At 44.5% G+C, this 18898-nt stretch overlaps 1 protein-coding gene across 2 annotated transcripts in view; it reads left to right on the top strand.

Moving 5' to 3' along the window:
* The window catches only part of DNAH9 (dynein axonemal heavy chain 9), a 202555-nt gene that overhangs the window by 99762 nt on the left and 83895 nt on the right, over positions 1–18898 (top strand). The window contains exons 47-50 of one of the 2 annotated variants that reach the window (XM_074847373.1): positions 2250–2675; positions 5614–5733; positions 16856–17044; positions 18364–18599. In XM_074847373.1, the coding sequence (XP_074703474.1) occupies positions 2250–2675; positions 5614–5733; positions 16856–17044; positions 18364–18599 (971 nt within the window). Of the gene's footprint in view, positions 1–2249; positions 2676–5613; positions 5734–16841; positions 17045–18363; positions 18600–18898 lie in introns of those variants that run through there. The other variant, XM_074847375.1, reaches the window with a different exon arrangement.

The raw sequence follows: 18898 nt of genomic DNA, 5'->3' as shown, positions 1-18898 counted from the left end.
ACCTGATAGTGAGTTTGAAAATGCAGGACATCAGGTTTTAGAGACAAAAATGCCATTTTAACTCTTACAGTACAGTTCATCTGCTTGCCTTGTGAGTGCACCCAGGCTCTCTCAGGATTTGCATCCCCTGGGCCCTGAGGCCTGAAGGACATGGGGCTCAGTGGATCTGATGTTTTGGCATCATCATCTTTTTGATGGGGGTGGGAACAGGTCAATCATAGCACATGGACTCCGGGACTGCCTTCCCCTGCCCGTGGGTCTCTGCTTGGCACAAAGCACTTTCCAAGAGGAGGCATCGGCTGTCCTGCAGAGACATCTGGGCAGTCTGTGCCCCCTTGGAAAGGAGGATGGGGCTTGGCCAGTGCTGCTTATTCTCTGCACAGGTTACAGTGAGCAGAAGAGAGTGAAAATATCAAAAGCAACAAACTTCTCATGCAATTGTCTGCAATGAATATCCTCTGGAGATGGTCCAGAGGCATTTGAAGATGCCATAGCCGCCGGTGCTCCTAAGGCAGGTGGCACTTGGTGTCAGTGTCCTGTCTGGTTTCCATCCAGGGATACTCTGGTGTGCAGAAGAGTGATTCAGAGAGATCTGTTAAAAAGCAACTTGTTGATGCCATCAGACAAATGGGCTGAGCTCCTTTTGCCTGGTACCCAAGTGGCATTCAGTGTGGCTCTCAGCATGGACTTGGCTTGTCCTCTTCCCATGGTGCCAGAGACTCTCAGAGTAAGCAACGAAACTGGCCACCCCATGCTGCCCAGGTCTTTCTCAGTCTCCTGGCCGGGACAGCATCATCCTTCCCCCCATTCAGGGTAGTAGTGTCACTGTAACTGTCATGTCATGGAAGTGCTCACCTTCTAGAGAAAAAGCAACCATCTCAGCATCCCATTTCCACTGAGATGCAGGCTGTTAAACACAGGCTGCTTTGCCAGAGCCCTCAGTGCGCCCGAACGCCAGGCCCTGGCACGCAGGGGACTGGGGTCAGGCCATGTACTATGTGCTGCTCCTGGCTGAGCTGAGCGGGGCGCTCGGGATGGAGGAGAGCATGTTGGGGTGCTCATCTGTGCTCACGGTTGGCTCCATGTCATTGAGCATGTTAATTAGAGACATCTTACGCTGGAAATGCACACAGCTGCCAAAGGCCTGTCCTTATCAGCTCGACTATTAACAAAAGCTAAAAGCAAGCAAAGACACATTTAGGACAGATTCATAGCAGATACCTTTATCAGAAAAATGGATGCTCAAAAGTGCCACACTATCCCACCATAGACAGAAGCAGATAGAAGCAGAATATCAGGAAATATAGATTAAAAACTATTCAAAACTGGTAGAATCAGGAACTGACAGAAGTCAGATTTTTCTTAAACTGGTGTTGAAACAGCCCTTACCCTTATTTTAACAACAGCATATCATCTGAGAACAGCTGATTTACCCGTCCTGGTTCTTCCTACACAAAAGCTAACTCGCATGTACGTGGAGAGAGGATTTTAGGTGTCAGCAGATCAAACCCTCAGCATTGCGTTGTTGTCGCAGTTTCGGGTGTGTTAGGAAATGTGTGCTTTCACCACAATTCAGATTTTTTTGCTAAGTTTAGCCACTTAATAATAGGGACTTGCTAAAACTTCCTGTGTTGATAGTGGAGGAGTTGGGAACTCCTCCTTGAACAAGGGTGTCCTGAGAGATAAGCTGATTCTCATGAGGGGACTGCCTCTTCACCCCAAGGACTGCTCTCCTGCTGAAGGTGCTTGGTTGAAGTGTCTACATTTGGGCTGGATGATGGCCCTGTGGAAACAAGACCGCACACAAATAATTCAAGACCTTAACACATGGGTGTCTGGCGCAGGGAGTAAAGCATAAAGGGAAGCTCTGCAAGGCAGTTTTAAAGGGACTGGGGGCTATTTATAGAGGTTGTTATTTGGAAAGGTTTCCTTTATCCTTATCCCAATCTTCTGAGAGGACAGAAAACCTCCTGCTCCGCAAGAAGCAGGACTGGCAGCAGGGAAAGAGTTGGGAGTCTGGGGAGGAACACTGTGCTGTGCTGGTCCCAGGTGAGATATAAGAAGCTGGATGCGGAGAATTGAGCACATGTGCTGTAAACACACATCGTGGTGATTTAAAGGCAGCGATGTTCGGGACGAGAGAAACCCAATTTATCAGATTGATAGCTTAGGAGACTGACTCTATTAGTGACAAAGTAAAAAGAAAGCCCATTCATTTTTGTCTAACAACCTTGTTTTCCCGTTTTCAGAAGAATCTGACGGAACTGAGGTCCTTTGGGTCACCGCCTTCAGCTGTCAGCAATGTCACAGCAGCCGTGATGGTGCTGATGGCCCCAGGGGGAAAGATTCCCAAGGACAGGAGCTGGAAAGCAGCAAAAACTGCCATGGCCAGGGTGGATGGCTTCCTGGACTCCTTGATCAAGTTCGACAAGGAGAACATCCACGAGAACTGCCTCAAAGCTCTTCAGCCCTATTTACAAGATCCCAAGTTTAAACCCGAATTCGTGACCACCAAGTCCTACGCCGCGGCTGGCCTCTGCTCCTGGGTGGTAAACATCGTGCGCTTCCACGAGGTGTACTGCGACGTGGAGCCAAAGCGGCAGGCTCTGAGCAAAGCCAACGTGGAGCTGGCAGCCGCCCAGGACAAGCTGGCCAGCATCAAGACCAAAATTGCCGTAAGTGCTTGCTCTTTGTTGGGACTTATCACGCTAGTCACTGCTTGGGGAGAAATCCTCCGCTTTGGAGAAAGCTGCTTCTCTGCACTCATGTATTTTTAAGGGTAGGGTGGAAATCCAAAGATTCAGTAGATTGTATTCTTTTCTATCCCTTTTATTGCTGCTTTCTACATTTCATCTGATCTCCTCCAGCCTTGCTTACATCTTAAGAGGAAGACTAATTATTAATTCTTATTATTCCTACCTAATTTTTAAAATGTAATTTACTGCTACTCATGGGTCCTCAGAAAACCTGTTATCTCAAACCAGTGTGTTCCCAGCATGCTGCACAAGGGCTGGGAAGAGGAACCGGAGGCTGATTCAGAGTGCTGGGAGCACAGAGCTGTGCTGGGCTGGCTCCCTGCACTCAGTCCCTAGCGATGGTTGTGTTTTACAGGATGATGATGACTCTAGTAGGAGCCTAATAATTTGTCACAGCATGGGTCCCTGTCAGGATATCTTGTGCATTATCCTTATTTAGATTTTTGCTATTTCAAAAAAAGAATAATTAAATATTCACTGAATAGAAGAAATTACTGTGTGATTAGAAGTGCGTTTCTACAGAGAGTAGCTTCTAGCCTTTCTCTTTTTCCTTCAGAAAATTATCTCTATATTAAAAGGCATACTGCTTTTCTCCCACCCTCCATCCCTGGCCAATACCTTCTCTAATAGAAAGGTGTGGAAACCAGCTGGGGGGAGCCCACCAGCCTGCCTCTCAGATGGCAGCACAGCATCCCATCACTTGCTGTTCTCCAGGTCCCTCCCAGTGCAGGCAGTCACTGCTTGCGCTCCAAAACCTGCCTTTTTTTAAGGTGCTGTGGATCTGGGATCCCTCTTTGTGAGCGAAGGATCCTCTGTGGCTGCGCTTTCGTACTGACACCACAGTTCATGCAAAATCACCTTTAATAACCAAGGTGTGTTGGCAGTCGGGCTGATGGATTTGTCCTTAAATAAGTGTCTTTGAGATATGCACCTGGAGAAGGACAGCACAGTCCCTCCAGCTGAGCTCATCCGAGTACTCCTCTCTTCCACCATCACACTTTCATGTTACAAAATACAGAACTTTCTTGATGCCTCCTAGGGCTTATTATTCTTAAAATGCTTACTACACTTTTTAACTAAAAATATATATAAAAACATCTTCAGCGCTCTCTGGTAGCCCCTTACTGCTCCAGTTGAAAGGAGGATGGGCACAGCACCTGAAGCAGGGATGGATTTAGAGGTCTTTAGCCTCTAATTCTCCCATCTCAGATATGAAATACGGTGCTGGGGAACTTTTTTCATCCCTTTATGCTATGCTTTCCAAAGCTTTTAATGCCTGAGCTTTTATTTTTTCTTTGTTTTTTTAAAGAAGTGGGATTTTGTTAAAGAAAATGGCAATCTTTGGGGAGATTACTGGTACTCCACTGGCATACACGTACAAAATTGGCTGTTTTAGGTGAGTTTTCCCCTCTGCAGATGGGTAACGATACGCTGCCTAGTGTGGGGGTGGATGTAGAGGTATATCCTTGCTTGTCAAGCTAGGGTATCTTGGATAGCTTCACTGATGTGAGGCTGATTCATACTTGCTCACAACTGGGCCCTGAGCTGTCACATACCTGTTTTTAGTAATAAATGACACTATTCTGGTTGTCAAAAATACTAAGTACTTTTCCCTCTCCTTTGTCTGTCTGGGAAATAAGGTTGCTATGAATCTGGGGAGAGCAGATGTAGAAGCAAGATGTACACTCACAGTTGCACACAGGTATATTTGTGTGTCTGTTGGGGTACTGCAGGTATGATCTGTTCTTCACAGCTCACAGATACTAATTTATCAGATCGTGCTTGCGTAATGGGATTTTATATAAATGAGTGTGTGTGTGCACATACATTCATGTACACGCAGAGACAGAAACTTTTGTGTTACTAATACCAAGGCAGGTCAAGGAGAAAGTGCTTTGTGTTTTCCAGTATCCAGGAGAGCTGCAGATATCCCCAATATAATCCTTTTTCATTTTCAGGTTTGTTTCTAGTGTGTAGCTCAAACAGCGTTAAAGTGATTTACAAGCAGTTTAGCCTTAAGCACTTTGCATTGGGTACAGATAAAATCAATTATTACTTCTACTTCTCTTATCAGAACTGAAATGCTCCAAGTGCTTGTGGGAGCTGTTGATTTGTTTTAGACTGGACTGTGAACAGTTCTGTTCAAGCAAAGGGCTCTTTTTTTTTTCCCTCCAAGTGGTTTGGGCTCTTTCTGCCCCTTCTCAGCCCAGAAGCACTTTGCAGCCAACCTGCATGTGAGATGGTCCCACCTAGGGCTGGTTGGGCTCCTCTGCAGGAGTGTCCCATAGCACACACTCAGGTGGCTTTAGGAGCAGAACAATTTTATGGACTTATTTTTTATACTCCTTTCTAGAAACAGGATGCAGGAGGTATGGCTTGGAGATGGTTCAAGCACACCTTCAGCTGATCAAGGAGCCCCTGGAGATTTGAGCACAACTCAGCAGAGCTTCAGGGACTGGACTGAGACCAAGGAGCTGCAGCATAAGGAAATATAAAATTCTGTTTTCTTAGCTGCCCTGATCATTGCTCAGCTATAGCACTGGTCATCAGTACTCAGCCATAAGGACCCCCTTTCCCACTTTAAATTCTCACAAGGACAGAACCCCAGACACATTAGTTTTGTGTGTTCTTTGCCTCTGCCCTGCACCAAGGATATGAGATACAAGCATGTAAAATAGTGCTGCACTTCGCTGCTCCGCACGGGCTTCCGATGCTGCAACACTGTGAGCGGCTGCACGCTGAATGCCAGCCTGGGCAGTGTGAGTTGTGGCCAGAACTGCCTGCAGGGTGAATCATCTCTGGAGAGGGGTTTTCCTTAAAACCGTGCTCTTATCTTCTCCTTTTTTTTCATGTGCAGTGCCTCAATGAGAACCTGGGAAAGCTCACAGCCAAGTTTGAGAAGGCCACTTCAGACAAACTCAAATGTCAGCAAGAAGCTGAAGCTACAGCGTGTACCATCGCTCTTGCAAATCGACTGGTGAGTGTCAGCAGATGCAACTCTGATGGCATGAATGGGAGGTATCAGGTGCTGCTGAGATGCGAACCATGTGCACATAGTACATTACATCCTCTAATTTTTTTGGAATACATTTCCTGCACTGCAGCAAGTTTTGGTAATGAAAATCATTTTACACTGGCTGTTTTCATACATCAGGGGAGGCACTGCTCATATTTAAAGAAACTGGCTATACTCTCTTCACAGCTCTCATCTTTTTTTTGTTACTTAAATACATGATCAAGTACTGATAGGCCAAAACTATATGACTTAAAAATCATATCACAAAAACAAAGGTGGATATATGACAGTAGCTTTGCAGGTTTTGGAATAACAAAAAGTTAACAGTGAAAAGCTCTAAAAAAGCTGTGCATGTCCCTCTTATCAGTCCATCGGTATGCATCGCAGTCTGTTGTATCTTCAAAATATGCAGCCTCCTTGTCCTCTGTAGGGGCAATGCCCTTGTCACTGCTTCACAGATAAGTGACTGAGAGATAATGGCTTCTATTCACACTGTCCTGTTAGCTGGAGCCCCAGCTCACATCCAGTGCTGCAGTTTCCTTTAACACTTTGTATTTTGGCTTCTGCACTGGCTCTTAACTTGGAGCAAGCCTGTTCCTCCAAGCAAGGAAACAGGGCAGCAGGAAAATGTCCCGTGCTTGAGCTCTGCCCTGGCAGGTGGAGGGGTTGGAGCTGGTTCTAGCACCCGGCTCTGCTGACTCAAGATCACCCTCTAGCACACGAAGGCAGCCCCAATTGGAGAGCCCCAATTGTTTTGTTCTTTTCACAGAACCACAGAATCATCTAGGTTGGAAAAGACCTTGAAGATCATCCAGTCCAACCATTGACCTAACACTGACAGTTCCCAACTACAGCATATCCCTAAGCGCTAAGTCAACTTTACCCTTAAACACCTCCAGGGATGGGGACTCCACCACCTCCCTGGGCAGCCCATTCCAACGCCTGACTACCCGTTCTGGAAAGAAATGTTTCCTAATATCCAGTCTAAACCTTCCCTGGTGCAACTTAAGGCCATTCCCTCTTGTTCTATCCCTTATTACTTGGTTAAAGAGGCTCATCCCCCCTCTCTGCACCCTCCTTTCAGGGAGTTGGAGAGGGCCATGAGGTCTCCCCTCAGCCTGCTCCACACTAAACCCCCCCAGTTCCCTCAGCCACTCCCCATCAGACCTGTGCTCCAGACCCTGCACCAGCTCTGTTGCCCTTCTCTGGACACACTCGAGTCATTCAATGGCCTTTTTGTAGTGATGGGCCCAAAACTGAACCCACTCATCGAGGGGCGGCCTCACCAGTGCCGAGCACAGGGGCGAGATCCCTTCCCTGTCCCTGCTGGCCATGCTATTGCTGATACAAGCCAGGATGCCATTGGCCTTCTTGGCCACCTGGGCACACTGCTGGCTCCTGTTCAGCCGGCTGTCAATCAACACCCCCAGGTCCCTCTCTGACTGGCAGCTCTCCAGCCACTCCTCCCCAAGCCTGTAGCCATGCTGGGGGTTGTTGTGGCCCAAGGGCAGCACCCGGCCTTTGGCCTTAGTGAAGCTCATACAGGTGGCCTCAGCCCGTCGCTCCAGCCTGGCCAGGTCTCTCTGCAGAGCCTCCCCACCCTCGAGCAGATCAACACTCCCACCCAACTTGGTGTCGCCTGCAGACTTACTGATGGTGCATTCAATCCCCTCAACTAGATCATCAATAAAGATATTAAAGAGAAGTGGCTTTTAAAACATCTGACTCACTGTGCCTGCAGGGAAGATGCAGGTAGCGGTACGGACTTCTAGGAGTACAGACTTAGTGCACTCCCACATTGCCTCTGCTGCAGCTCTTGGTGTGTAAAGCGCCTGTCCAGCCCTGGTTTGGCTTTGGGTTGTGCGCAGCTTGGCACGCAGCTTCTGCCTGAGACCTGGCAAAACTTACTAGAGCACATGGCCCCTTCCCTGTGACCCTGCAGCCTGGTCTTGTAGCAGCACTGAAGGAAATGCTGCTGTGCTGCTCTTCCTCCCAGGAACAGCGGAGATGTGTTCAAACCACTCTCTCTCCCAAGAGGCTGCACCTCTACCTCCAGGAGAGAGTCCTGCCCAATCTGCACATATTCAGGGGCAGAGTTTGGTCTCAGTTGGTCTTGTTAAAGCTGCTTCTGCTGGTGGGGCTGGTGGCAGCTAAGTCAGGATACAAAGGTATTTCTAGAAGTGATGCTGGATGTAAATTTCTCTGCTTGTTTTGCCCGCTTGTGGCCTGTAATTTATATGTAAAGTATCTATTTGTATCTATCCCAATATAGAGAAGAGGAAGATAGCCAAATGTTTAAGCTTTTTGCTTAGGACATGGAAAGTTGTGCTCAGTTCTCCATTTTTCTCCATTTCCTACTCTCAAACCTTCCTAGGTGACCTTCAGTACATTGCTTTAGCCTGGATTTTTAGAGCTGTTTAGGTTTCAGGTGGGTTTTCATGGGCATGTGAAAGAGGCTGCATTTAGTGGGATATCGAAGAGCTCCCGAGAACTGCACAGTTCACCTGCTGCATGCTTAGGTACTGGGAAACTTCTAAAAAAACTTTTGTCTTGAATCTCTGCATACCTCCTTTGGAAAACAGAGCACAGCACTGCTGTAGCACAGGCAGCTGCTTTGCAGACAAACGCAGTCAGGACTGCGATATACTCAGATAGAAGGGGTCAAAGACAAACAGCAGATAAGTCTCTTCCTATTTAGATCTCTCTGATGCAACCACGGAAGGAGTTTTTTGCTTTCATGGTCTTCAGGTTAAATCTCACTGAATACTTCAAAAACCTTTAATTAAGACAGGAAAGTAGCTTTTTCATTTGAAAGAACCATTTATGTTTCTGATGAGATTTTGCAGGATGAGAATTTCCCCCTGTCTTTCCACAGCCTAACAAAATCCTGTTTAACATGTGATGTGGAGGTAGATTGTGGCCCACGTAGGAGTCAGTAAACACAAAATACGGGAAGAAAATGTTTAATAAAAAGGAAACATAGAAATGATGGTTTCAGTTCTTTTCATATAAATATATGTGTGTGTAAGTGTATGTGTTACACTGAATACAACTTAATTTCCCCTCAATTAGTACCACTGTAAGAAACAGAACAAGATTTCTTAAAGGTGCATGCTTAGCATGTGAGTTCCTGGCTTAAAATGTGAATCTTCATTCAGGTACAACTGTGATATTGTGATAAGGAAAAATTATGGAATTTTGGGGAGCTTTTTTGGCTTAGCTGTGCTAACAAAATTGTCCTTGTAAAACAAAACGAACAAATGTTTTAACAATACAGGTTGTCACTTATGATGTGTGTTCCTACATGATTTTTTAAGTTTAATAATTTCCTTTAAAAAGAACGTATTTTGATTCTGAAATCAAGATAAGGCATAGGAATCAAATTTTAGAAAAGCTTCCTTTGGTTGCAGTTGCAGTTTTTGTGATGATGTATGCATTAGTCTGTGGTCTGATAACACTGAGTTTTTTGTCTCAGGCAGTATAATCTCAGTGAAACAACAGGAATACATTTGCTTTTAAGCATGTTCTTTACCTTGCTCATTAACTGGGACTGTTCAGAGGCTCAGGGCCAGCACCTGCTTAGAAGCAGTACTTGTTCATGTGCTTTGCTGGTGCTGGACTATATCCTTAACTATTAAATACCTTAGTGTGTTTTTCATTGTTTAGGCACAGTCTTGATGATTTATTTTGTATAGCAGTTTAGCTGCTTTGGCTTCAAAGCCTCCCTGTTTCTTTCCTCTTGAAATTCTTGGGATGCACTGGTGACCAGTTTTGGAAACAAATGGTTCCCTGTCTGGGCTTCAGGGGAATCACAGCAGCAAACTTTGAAATCTTGAAACCATTAAAGCAATTAGGAAGTGGTGATACACAAACTGCTTTTCCCACCCTGCTCTTATTTCGTGTTGTGCGAATGAGAGAAACCATGTGCGGCTCTGCCCAGTCACCAGTGGGTGACATTGGATAATCCTGTAGTTATTTCAGTCTCTTATATATACTTAAAATGAGAATGTTTAGGTGATGGTTTCAAGTCTGTCACTGAAACAAACTGAAAATGGTAAAAGGAAAAAGGATGCATTAGTGTGCAGCCTGATCTGTGCATCAAGAGAACTGGGTGGAGGAGGGTGGTTTGATTTTTTTGGGGCAGATAAAGGACATCACTTGTGTATAGGCTTTCTACTTTGAATACAATTGCTGCTGTTCAGCCCTGCCAGTTGTTGCTGAGGTTTATAAGCCATTTTCATTTAGATTGAATTTGGACATCTGCTAAATATGGTGCATTGCCATAGCAAGGACCATGATTAGTCATGTCCTCCCGTGCTTGTGAAGGTGACGCCCATCGAGGCTGGAAAACATTTTTTGCTCTGTGTTTGAAAGCATGGAGAGCTTCCCCAGTCTGCATCTGTCTGTGTGCATAGATGAGACAGGCTAAACACTGTTTTCTCCATAGTCTGCCAATGTTGTCATCTTCTACCCCACCGGCTGCTGCCAGGACATGCTTGACCCCAGGCTGAAACACCCTTTCCTTTCATCATTAGTGAAAAAGCAGAGCCAGGTGGAAGCAAATCTCTATTACTGCATGTAAGATCACACAAAACTGAAGCATCATGTGACTGGCACAGTCTTTGCAGTAGTGAGGAAGATGAGTGCTGGGCAATGCCCTAGTTTCTGCTAGAAAAAAGCTGCATGTTTTTTATTGATCTATAGCTGGTAAACATCATCTGCTGCACTTGTGCTGGGTAAATTTTTCAGCCTGATAGTAACAAGAGTTGATAACAGATAAGAGACTGAGAGCTTGTCAACCCTGGGCTTTTATAAAGCAAAGAAGGATGGATTGGGATTGTTTGCATTCTGTTTTTGTCTATGACTTGCTGGGAGATGAATATACACATGTACACACAAACAAAAAACACCATTGAAAGTCTCCTGTTGCTCCAAACAATGTGCAGTCTAAAAAAGACTTCAACAGTAAACAAGGAAAAAAACCCAGATATCTGTTCTGTTTAGTGCCTACTGCTGCCACATCTCCAAATGCAAAGGTTTGGAAAGAGATTTGAGTACTGATTGGAGCTCTCCTAATGCTGCAAATAGGCTCAGAAATGATCTTTCCGCTGCTCCTTCACTCCCAGCCCTCTTAACTTCACCCGAATGTGCCAAAAAAACACTTGGAAAAGATGGAAAGACATAGCAGCCTCCTTAGTAGTGCGTGAGCCATCTGGACAGTGCTTCCCACAGAGACCCGCCATGGCTGTTGTCTTGGGACCGGAGCATAGATGGAGGGACTCTCACCTTCAGCTTTCCAGCCTGAGGCTTGAAGTGGTGATTAGTTTGCTGGAAGTGTTTCATCTCTTGCTGCCACACTGAGGGCTCCAACTCCTCACTTGCATGGAATTTTTTGCAATGCAGCCAAAACCACGTTGCACAGACAACTGCAGGTGTGTGCTGTCCTGCTCCTGGAGTGAATTAAACCGCGAGACCTGCAGGCAGCAAGCAGTAGCCACTGATGGGCAAAGTCATCCAGACTAAATCCAAAAACTCTGTCCCTCATTTCACATGGGAGATGAGCACAGGTTGTTGGCTCAAACACGTGTCTGGAACTGAAATCACTGAATGAACACCCCCTTGGGTTCCTGTTTGGAGCTTTAATGGGGGAGGACATGGCTCTTGCCAGCCCAGTTACAGAGAGAGAAGGGTAACTCTGGCTTCTTATGCTGCCCAGGTGCTACAGCACACGCTGATGCACGATTACCAGGAGTCTCTGTTTACTGTGGATCATATGGAAAACAGTGGAAATGATTAGGATCAGAGATGATTTAAAAGTCTGGGCAAGGCCACGGTTACTCCTGGTGGTGAAAATTCTTACAGTTCAATGCAACTCGCTGGGAGAAGAAGAGAGAAGCACTTAGTCCCTGGGAAATCAGCTGTCTCTGATTGCAGCTGGGGTATGAGCTGCAGCATTTGTATTATGATTTAATAGAGAATCCATTCACTTAGAGGAGTTTTTATTTAGGTAGGTGAAATCTTATCATGTTTGCTATAAGATGGAGAAAAATGCTGGAGGAGCAGGGACATTGCATCCCAGGCCATGTTGGTTACATCTCCTCCCCACCCCATGGCCTGGGAACATCTTGAATTGAGACTCTGTTGGGTTCCTTGAAGCACTGTTCATCTTGGCTGGTTAGAGGACAGAGCTGCTGTGGTGAGGAGCTGCTAGCAGGCGTCGTAACTGAGGGAGCACTGAACACAGTCAGGTGTAAATGCAGACAAGAACAAGTTATGTCAGTGCCAGTTCCAGTAGCTGTTTTTAAAGGCGTGGTTAGAAAGCACACAGCTTGCTACTACTGCTGTCAAAGATGGATCACTTTTGCAGTGTATGTAAGGAACGACTTGCACCCGAACTTACTGTTGTGCAATGCACACCGTCTCCTGTGTTACCTCTGGCTTTGATCTAGGAATAGATCCCGACAGCCCTTACTGATGTGCAATTTATTTGACATGCAAGATGTGTCACCTGTGTGACTGTGGGTAGAAAAAGTTCCCAGACTTTGAAATAAACACGTTTGAGGCTGAATGAAGAATACACCTAACTGAACACAGACAGTGTTGCTTTACATTGAAAAATGAACCAGGGGGATGAAAGCAAGCCTAACTTTTACAGTGCCTTAATTTTAGTTTGGCATCTTGTGAACTTTAGATGACCTAGGGAAGATGATCCAGGATCCAAGGGACAGGGACCAGGGAATATCTAGGTATCTGTGCGCCAAAAAAGGGAGAAAGGCTGATGGTGGTACTTGTGAGTGGATATGTGCTAATGTGGCAGATGAAATTTAGTGATGACAAATGAAAATAATGCATGCAGGGAAAATGAATTGTAATCATGCATTTACATTGATAGGTCCTAATTGCACTATTATCACTCACAAAAGAGCTCTTGGAGTCATTACAGAGAGTTCTCAGAAAGAGCAGTGTGGTACTCAACTGGAGGAAGAAAGGCAAATTGTATATTAGTTAGTAATTGGTAGGAAAAAATCAGGAAGCACAAGTTAAACAATTATTGTACCAGGCCTATCAGTGCCTACATCTTGCATGCTGAACACAGTTGGGTTACCCCATCTCAGAAGACTGTAGGCAACCTAGGAAAGCTACAACAAAGTATATAACTGCTTCCATATGTGAAGAGGGGAGATAGATTAGTACTCTTCATTTTGGAAAAGAGCCTGTGTAGGGCAGATGGATATGACAGAAGCCTATAAAATCATGAAAGTTATGCAGAAGGTGAATAGGGGATGGTTGTTCACTATCCCTCATTATCAAAGAGCTAAAGGTAATCAAATGAGATGGCTTTTAATTTACTGCTTGCTAATAAAAAGAATTCCAATGACTTCTAGGATCTGAGGTGAAAGACTGGGATTTCTTTAAGATACTAAAACTGGCAGTAGTGTGTGACCCAAGCAAAGGAGAAGAAAAGACCCCTAGGACCTAGGCAGATAAAAAATAACCTCAAGAAATTAATTAGGAGCATGTAGACACTCTACAAGTATTAGGAAAATCAGATCAATAAAGACTTCTTGGTCTTAGAGGCTGTGGGAGTAGTATGAGAATTGACCTAAAGGAGGCTGGAGGGAAGACCTATAGGTGCTTCATTTATAAAAACTACAAAGAAAAGATGGAGGAAGTGGACTTCTATGCACTGTTACTGGAGTCAAGATTAGGGATAATTTAGGTATGATCCTTGAAAGTAGCTATAACTTAAAAGTAGTGCTTTGCTTCTTTTTCAACAAATAGGATTACGTAAGACCAGATATGCGGGCTGACACCAGGGTCTCTCTGGACTCCAGCAAATGTCCAGAGCAGAGAAGGAACAGGGCAGGTATATCCCATGCTGCCTGCTCTTTGATATTTTCTAGCCTTCATATGCTTCAATTTGATGAATAGGGGTATACATGATAAAACAGACCTGTGAGACTGAGAACATAAAAACAGGAATTCCCATAGATGAAGAGGAAGCATGACAGTAGTTGAAATAACTGGATGGTCTGGCTATGGGAATCACAGGAACGGGATGAAATTCAGCGACACAAGATGCAAATGTCTAACTATGGATTTATAACAGATTGTTTATCTCTGAACCGGGAGCACATTGCCAGCAACCAGTGAGGACCACTTGAATCTATTTGTTCAGGCTTTGCCCTTCATGTCATGTAGCCCCAATAAAAGCAGATGTGGTCCTACTCATATCAAGAGAAGGCTTTCTAGCAAGGCTAAGGGAATATTGGCATGTGCTGAGATCAGCAAAGGGCACTGGGGAAACCTTCTCTGCTGCTTTGTGAAGAGGATGGTGATTCAAATTCACGAAACAGTAACTCAGCTGGAACAGCTCTGAGGTTGAATGGGGCAAAGAAAACCTGTGTCCTCTCTTTCTCCTCCTGAAAGGAGTCAGACTGCCCAGAAGGCAGTTTTCACTAATTCAAAGGAGCAGATATGTCAAGGCAGAAAGGCCATCAGAGGTATTTTTGTAAAAATGATGCCAAGCAATGGAAGTATGAAATGCCAGCTAGATATATGTAATGTGTATTGGAAAAAATAGTTTTTACTTTACATGCCCTGTAAGTGATGCTGAGCTAGTTATTATCATTCAGGAATGGAATGATAGAGTTAAGAGTTCTGGGAGTATGTGAGCTCTGTGCTCCCAGAGGCAAAAAAATTCTCAACAAACCCAAAACCCAAGCCAAAACGGAATGTTAGGGTTTATTAGGAAAAGAAGAGAGAACAAAGCAGAAAAAAAATCACAATCTCACTATATAAATACATTCTAAATAAGTCTTGGATGTGCAGCTGTACCTCCACCCACTCTGCTGTACCTCAAAGGATGTAGTAGAATGGGAAATGGTGCAGAGAAGGTAAAAAAAAAAAAAAAAAAAAAAAAAAGGGATGATAAAGATTACCTCATTTGGTAAAGATAAAGATTGCAAGGACAATCAAAATGCTGCTTCTGTGTGAGGAACTACTGAATAAGCTAAAACTCTTCAACCTGAAAAGGAGACAGCAGAAGGGGTATCAAGGGCTTGAAATCCTGAGTGGTATGGAGAAGGTGATGCAAGCATGATTATTTGCTGTATTTCCACTGTGCAAACAGGTTTTATAAATTGAAAAATTCAGGCAGCACATCAAAGGATGTACTTTTGTTACAGAAAGCATAGCTAAACTGTGTATCTCCTGGCCACGGAATGCTGTAGATGTCAAAAGTTTGGTTAGTATCCACGCAGCTTAGGTTCAGTCATGAAGGAAAAAATAATCAGTGGCTACTAAGCACAAAAATTTAAGTTCTGTTTCAGAAGGTCCTTAAAACTCTGGTTGTGAGAAGCTGGGAAATTATGTCATGAACTATTACCAGGTGCTTATTTTTATAGTCTTCCCAAGTCATCTGCTAAGGGCTGCTGTCAGCAGACAAGACGCTGAAGGAGGTGGACCTTGGGTCTGGCCTGGTAGAGCTGTTCCTGTGGTTGTGTATTTCAGAAGTGAACTAGATCAACTCCTTCTGCTTAGCAAAGCGGAGCACATTCCCTGGAAAATACTGGCTGTTTATAAAAGCATCTGGAGGTACCCACAAGGGTGAAAGGAGAGCTGTGTGAGCTGGAGGACAGTGTCTGCATGAGAACTGATGGTATTAACTGGCAAGGAGTAAATTTGTGTTGGAAATCAGAAGGTGGCTTCTAACCCTCAGAAGGTTTATGCTAGAAATAGGACTTGGTCAAGTTGGAATGTGTGACGGAGGAACTCAGTGAGGATCTGAAGGTGGTGTCTTCCCATCCTGGGGACCTGCATTCTGCATATCAGTTTAAGATAGCAAAATAACCCAGTTTAGGGTTATTCAAGGTGTTCATAAGGCTTATCATAGGGATTTGTGTCAGAGCAGATCCTATTTAACAGTGACCTGGAAGAAGGAGACAGTGTCTTAGTAGTCACATTTGCAGCACCCCTTTGGGGAGGTTTGCAAAAGAGAAGGATATAGAGGAATTTTCAATAGAAATGAGAAGGATGAGAAATAACCCTTAGCTCATGCGGACTGTACACGGAAGAAGAAAAATAGAAAGTGCTGTTTGGCCCTGGTAACAGAGGCCTGTGAGTAGAGAGGATCTGTACATACATGGGTGTTTCCAGAGCAGCTTGACAGCGGGAGAGTGATTGTGAATTTGACCATAAAATTTGGCATTCTTGATCTCAAGTCCATGAGGCCAACTTAAAACTGTTTTGGGTTTTACTGGCTTGTGAACCTGAAGGATGCATTCCATTCATGTTTCCAAGCTGTGTTTCTCAGTTAACAGAGCTAAAGGTTTTTCCTTTATTTTTTTTAAAAAAAGGGCTGTGTGTGGGAGTGTCAGGATATCTCTTATAATCACAAGACTTCAGGAATGAGGGACCAATGGAACCCTGAAAAATACCAATGGTCAAATAAATTGTTCATGCATGTAGAGATATCTTATTTTACAAGGGGATGCTGTACCCTCTTTAACGCTGGTAAGCCCTCAGTTGAACTGTTTGTGCATTGGATGCTCTTGAAAAAGATGTCTATGAGGAAGTGTTTTCTGGGCGGAGACTTAAGGGAAAGAAAAATGTAGACCCAAAGAGCTTGTGATCAAATTCCCATCTACTTGGGGTAATAATTAATTGTGTGAAATAGCTGAAGGCTGTGGCTGTTGGAGAGGAGTCCTCTGTGTGAGAGGGCATAATGAGATATGAATCTGTGGCATTTAGGCAACTAACGACTGATGAGGCTGCCTCAGAAACCCTTATGCAGATATCTTTACCTGAATTCCTTCTGGGGAAGTGATGTGTTCTCCCTTGATGATTTTAGAGGAGTTGTGGGGCAGATAGCTGAAATTTGACTGTAGTACCAATCTTTCACTGAATGGGACAGGAGAGTTAGCAAAGTTGCTAACTTTGTTTGTGCTGAATATTTCCATCCCCAGGTTTTAAACTTCAGCAAATGACAACTGACTCCAGGAACAAGGTATGCACATGGCCAGATCCTGAGGTATTGCTTAAAGAACCACTGTAATGATCAGTTTGACTTGGGAAATTGTAGGTTGGAGGACTCACCTCGGAGAACATGCGATGGGCTGAAGCTGTGAAGGACTTCAAACAGCAACAGAGCACCTTGTGTGGAGATATCTTGCTGATTACAGCCTTTGTCTCCTACCTGGGCTACTTCACCAAGAAATACCGTCAAGACCTCCTGGATGGAATCTGGAAGCCATATTTGCAGCAACTAAAAGTAAGCCCTGATTGCACTGAGAAGCTGTTGTTACTGGAATTAACATGGCCATGAATTCTGATGTCCACAGGAGATCCCCCAAGTGAGGGGATCCCCCAAATGAGGGGCATCCCTGTGTATCCCCACCAAGTTGGATTGAGGAGCATGACGTAGCCACACTTGATTTACTCCTCTCTGAGGAAGATGTAGTGGTGTCCTTGCTCCATGCAAGTGACGCCATTCCTCCATGTACAGAGGAAAACCCCGATGCAGCAACCCAAACGTGGAGCCCAGTGCAGTTTTAACCAGGTGTCAGGGATGGCCTAGAAGGAGGGAGGTAGTATGGAGAAGGAATTGCTCGGAGCAGGCAGAGCTCACTGCCAGCTCTCTAGTAGGCTTGGAAAAACTCCAGATGGTTCTTCATGCTGGACACAAACTCTGTTCATGCTTGCCATGTCTCTCAGCTGGTTTTACCTATGTCTTGCTGTTTGGACCAGATGGAGACCGTTATGCTTCCAACTTGTTTAATAGTCCACTAATTTTTAACAGGTCCTCTCATATATCAGTAAATGGAAATGCTCAGTCTCCTGCAGAACTGAACTTTTGCACATCAGTACAGTAACTGGATGTGGTGCCAGTTACTGGTGAAATGCCAAGAAGCTTTTAAATAAGGTCACAATGGGACAGTGATGACCAAATTAAAAAACTGATTTGTTCCTTAGGATGAGAGAGCAAAAACTTCACTCTGCATTTCTTAATACGAAGCCAAAAATTTAGTTAAGAAATGCAATATTGTTCCAAAAATGACCTGACTCTCTGCTTAGAAATTTCAAGGAAGTGCCTGTATTTCTAATGGGAAATTAAAGGCCTATTCTGCTCAGATAACTGGCACAGATAACTTTCTGGTTGTCACAACCAGAAATGGCATCCCATGTCAGAGAAGTGTTTCTGGAACTGCTAATGCTGTTTTGCAACACAACAGCAGGCTTATGAGGGTGTTAATTATATTCTTCCAAGCTGTCATCTCGGAGAGCTTGTACACAGCAGAGTGTGATCTGAGCCTGCTTGGGTGGGCTGTGGCCCTTTGGGGTGTTTAGTGCTCTGCAGGCAAAAATCTTTGGGTTGCTTGCATAATTTGTGTTCATTCACAACAGCATTGGGAAACAATGCTAGATCAAAACTATCCTGTAGGATGGGAAGTCACTGATAAATATGACATCAGTTTTTAATTAAACTAACTTTTCTTGAAGTGTTTTCTTTGCTCATCTCTGGAATATGCTGTAAGTTGCGCTCGCCGCTTTTTGCTGACACACTAGGAAGCATTTCTCCTTTCCTCCCAGGTGCCAATCCCTGTAACTCCATCCCTCGATCCTCTGACCATGCTGACAGATGATGCTGATGTGGCAGCTTGGCAGAATGAGGGCCTGCCAGCTGATCGGATGTCTACTGAAAATGCCACCATCCTCACCAACTGTGAGCGCTGGCCCCTCATGGTGGATCCCCAGCTGCAGGGTATCAAATGGATTAAAACAAAGTATGGTGAAGACCTCCAAGTGATCCGAATTGGGCAGAAGGGGTAAACATCAGCCTTATCACATAATAATACCCTTTAATGGTTATCTGTCTGTCATACTTGATGAGCAATGTATATTTAACTGCAACCATCTGAGCCAATTACATTGAGGAAAACCCTCAAATGTATTTGAACATTAGCTGCTTATTCATTACCAAAATGATAGAGATTTCTCATTAAATAGAGGGTCTATTTAGTGCTTGTCTCAGTTACCATAGAAACTTCTCTGAAACTGAGACTGGAGAGAGCTATGTGCTGGAGGCTACGTGTAGGACTATGGCATCTTCCATCAGGCTCATCTT

This window comes from Strix aluco, chromosome 21 (genome assembly GCF_031877795.1).
Source record: "Strix aluco isolate bStrAlu1 chromosome 21, bStrAlu1.hap1, whole genome shotgun sequence".
NCBI classification, from domain to species: Eukaryota; Metazoa; Chordata; class Aves; order Strigiformes; family Strigidae; genus Strix; species Strix aluco.
The sequence above is the reverse complement of the archived record's forward strand: the minus strand, read 5'-3'. Positions and strand labels throughout refer to the sequence as shown.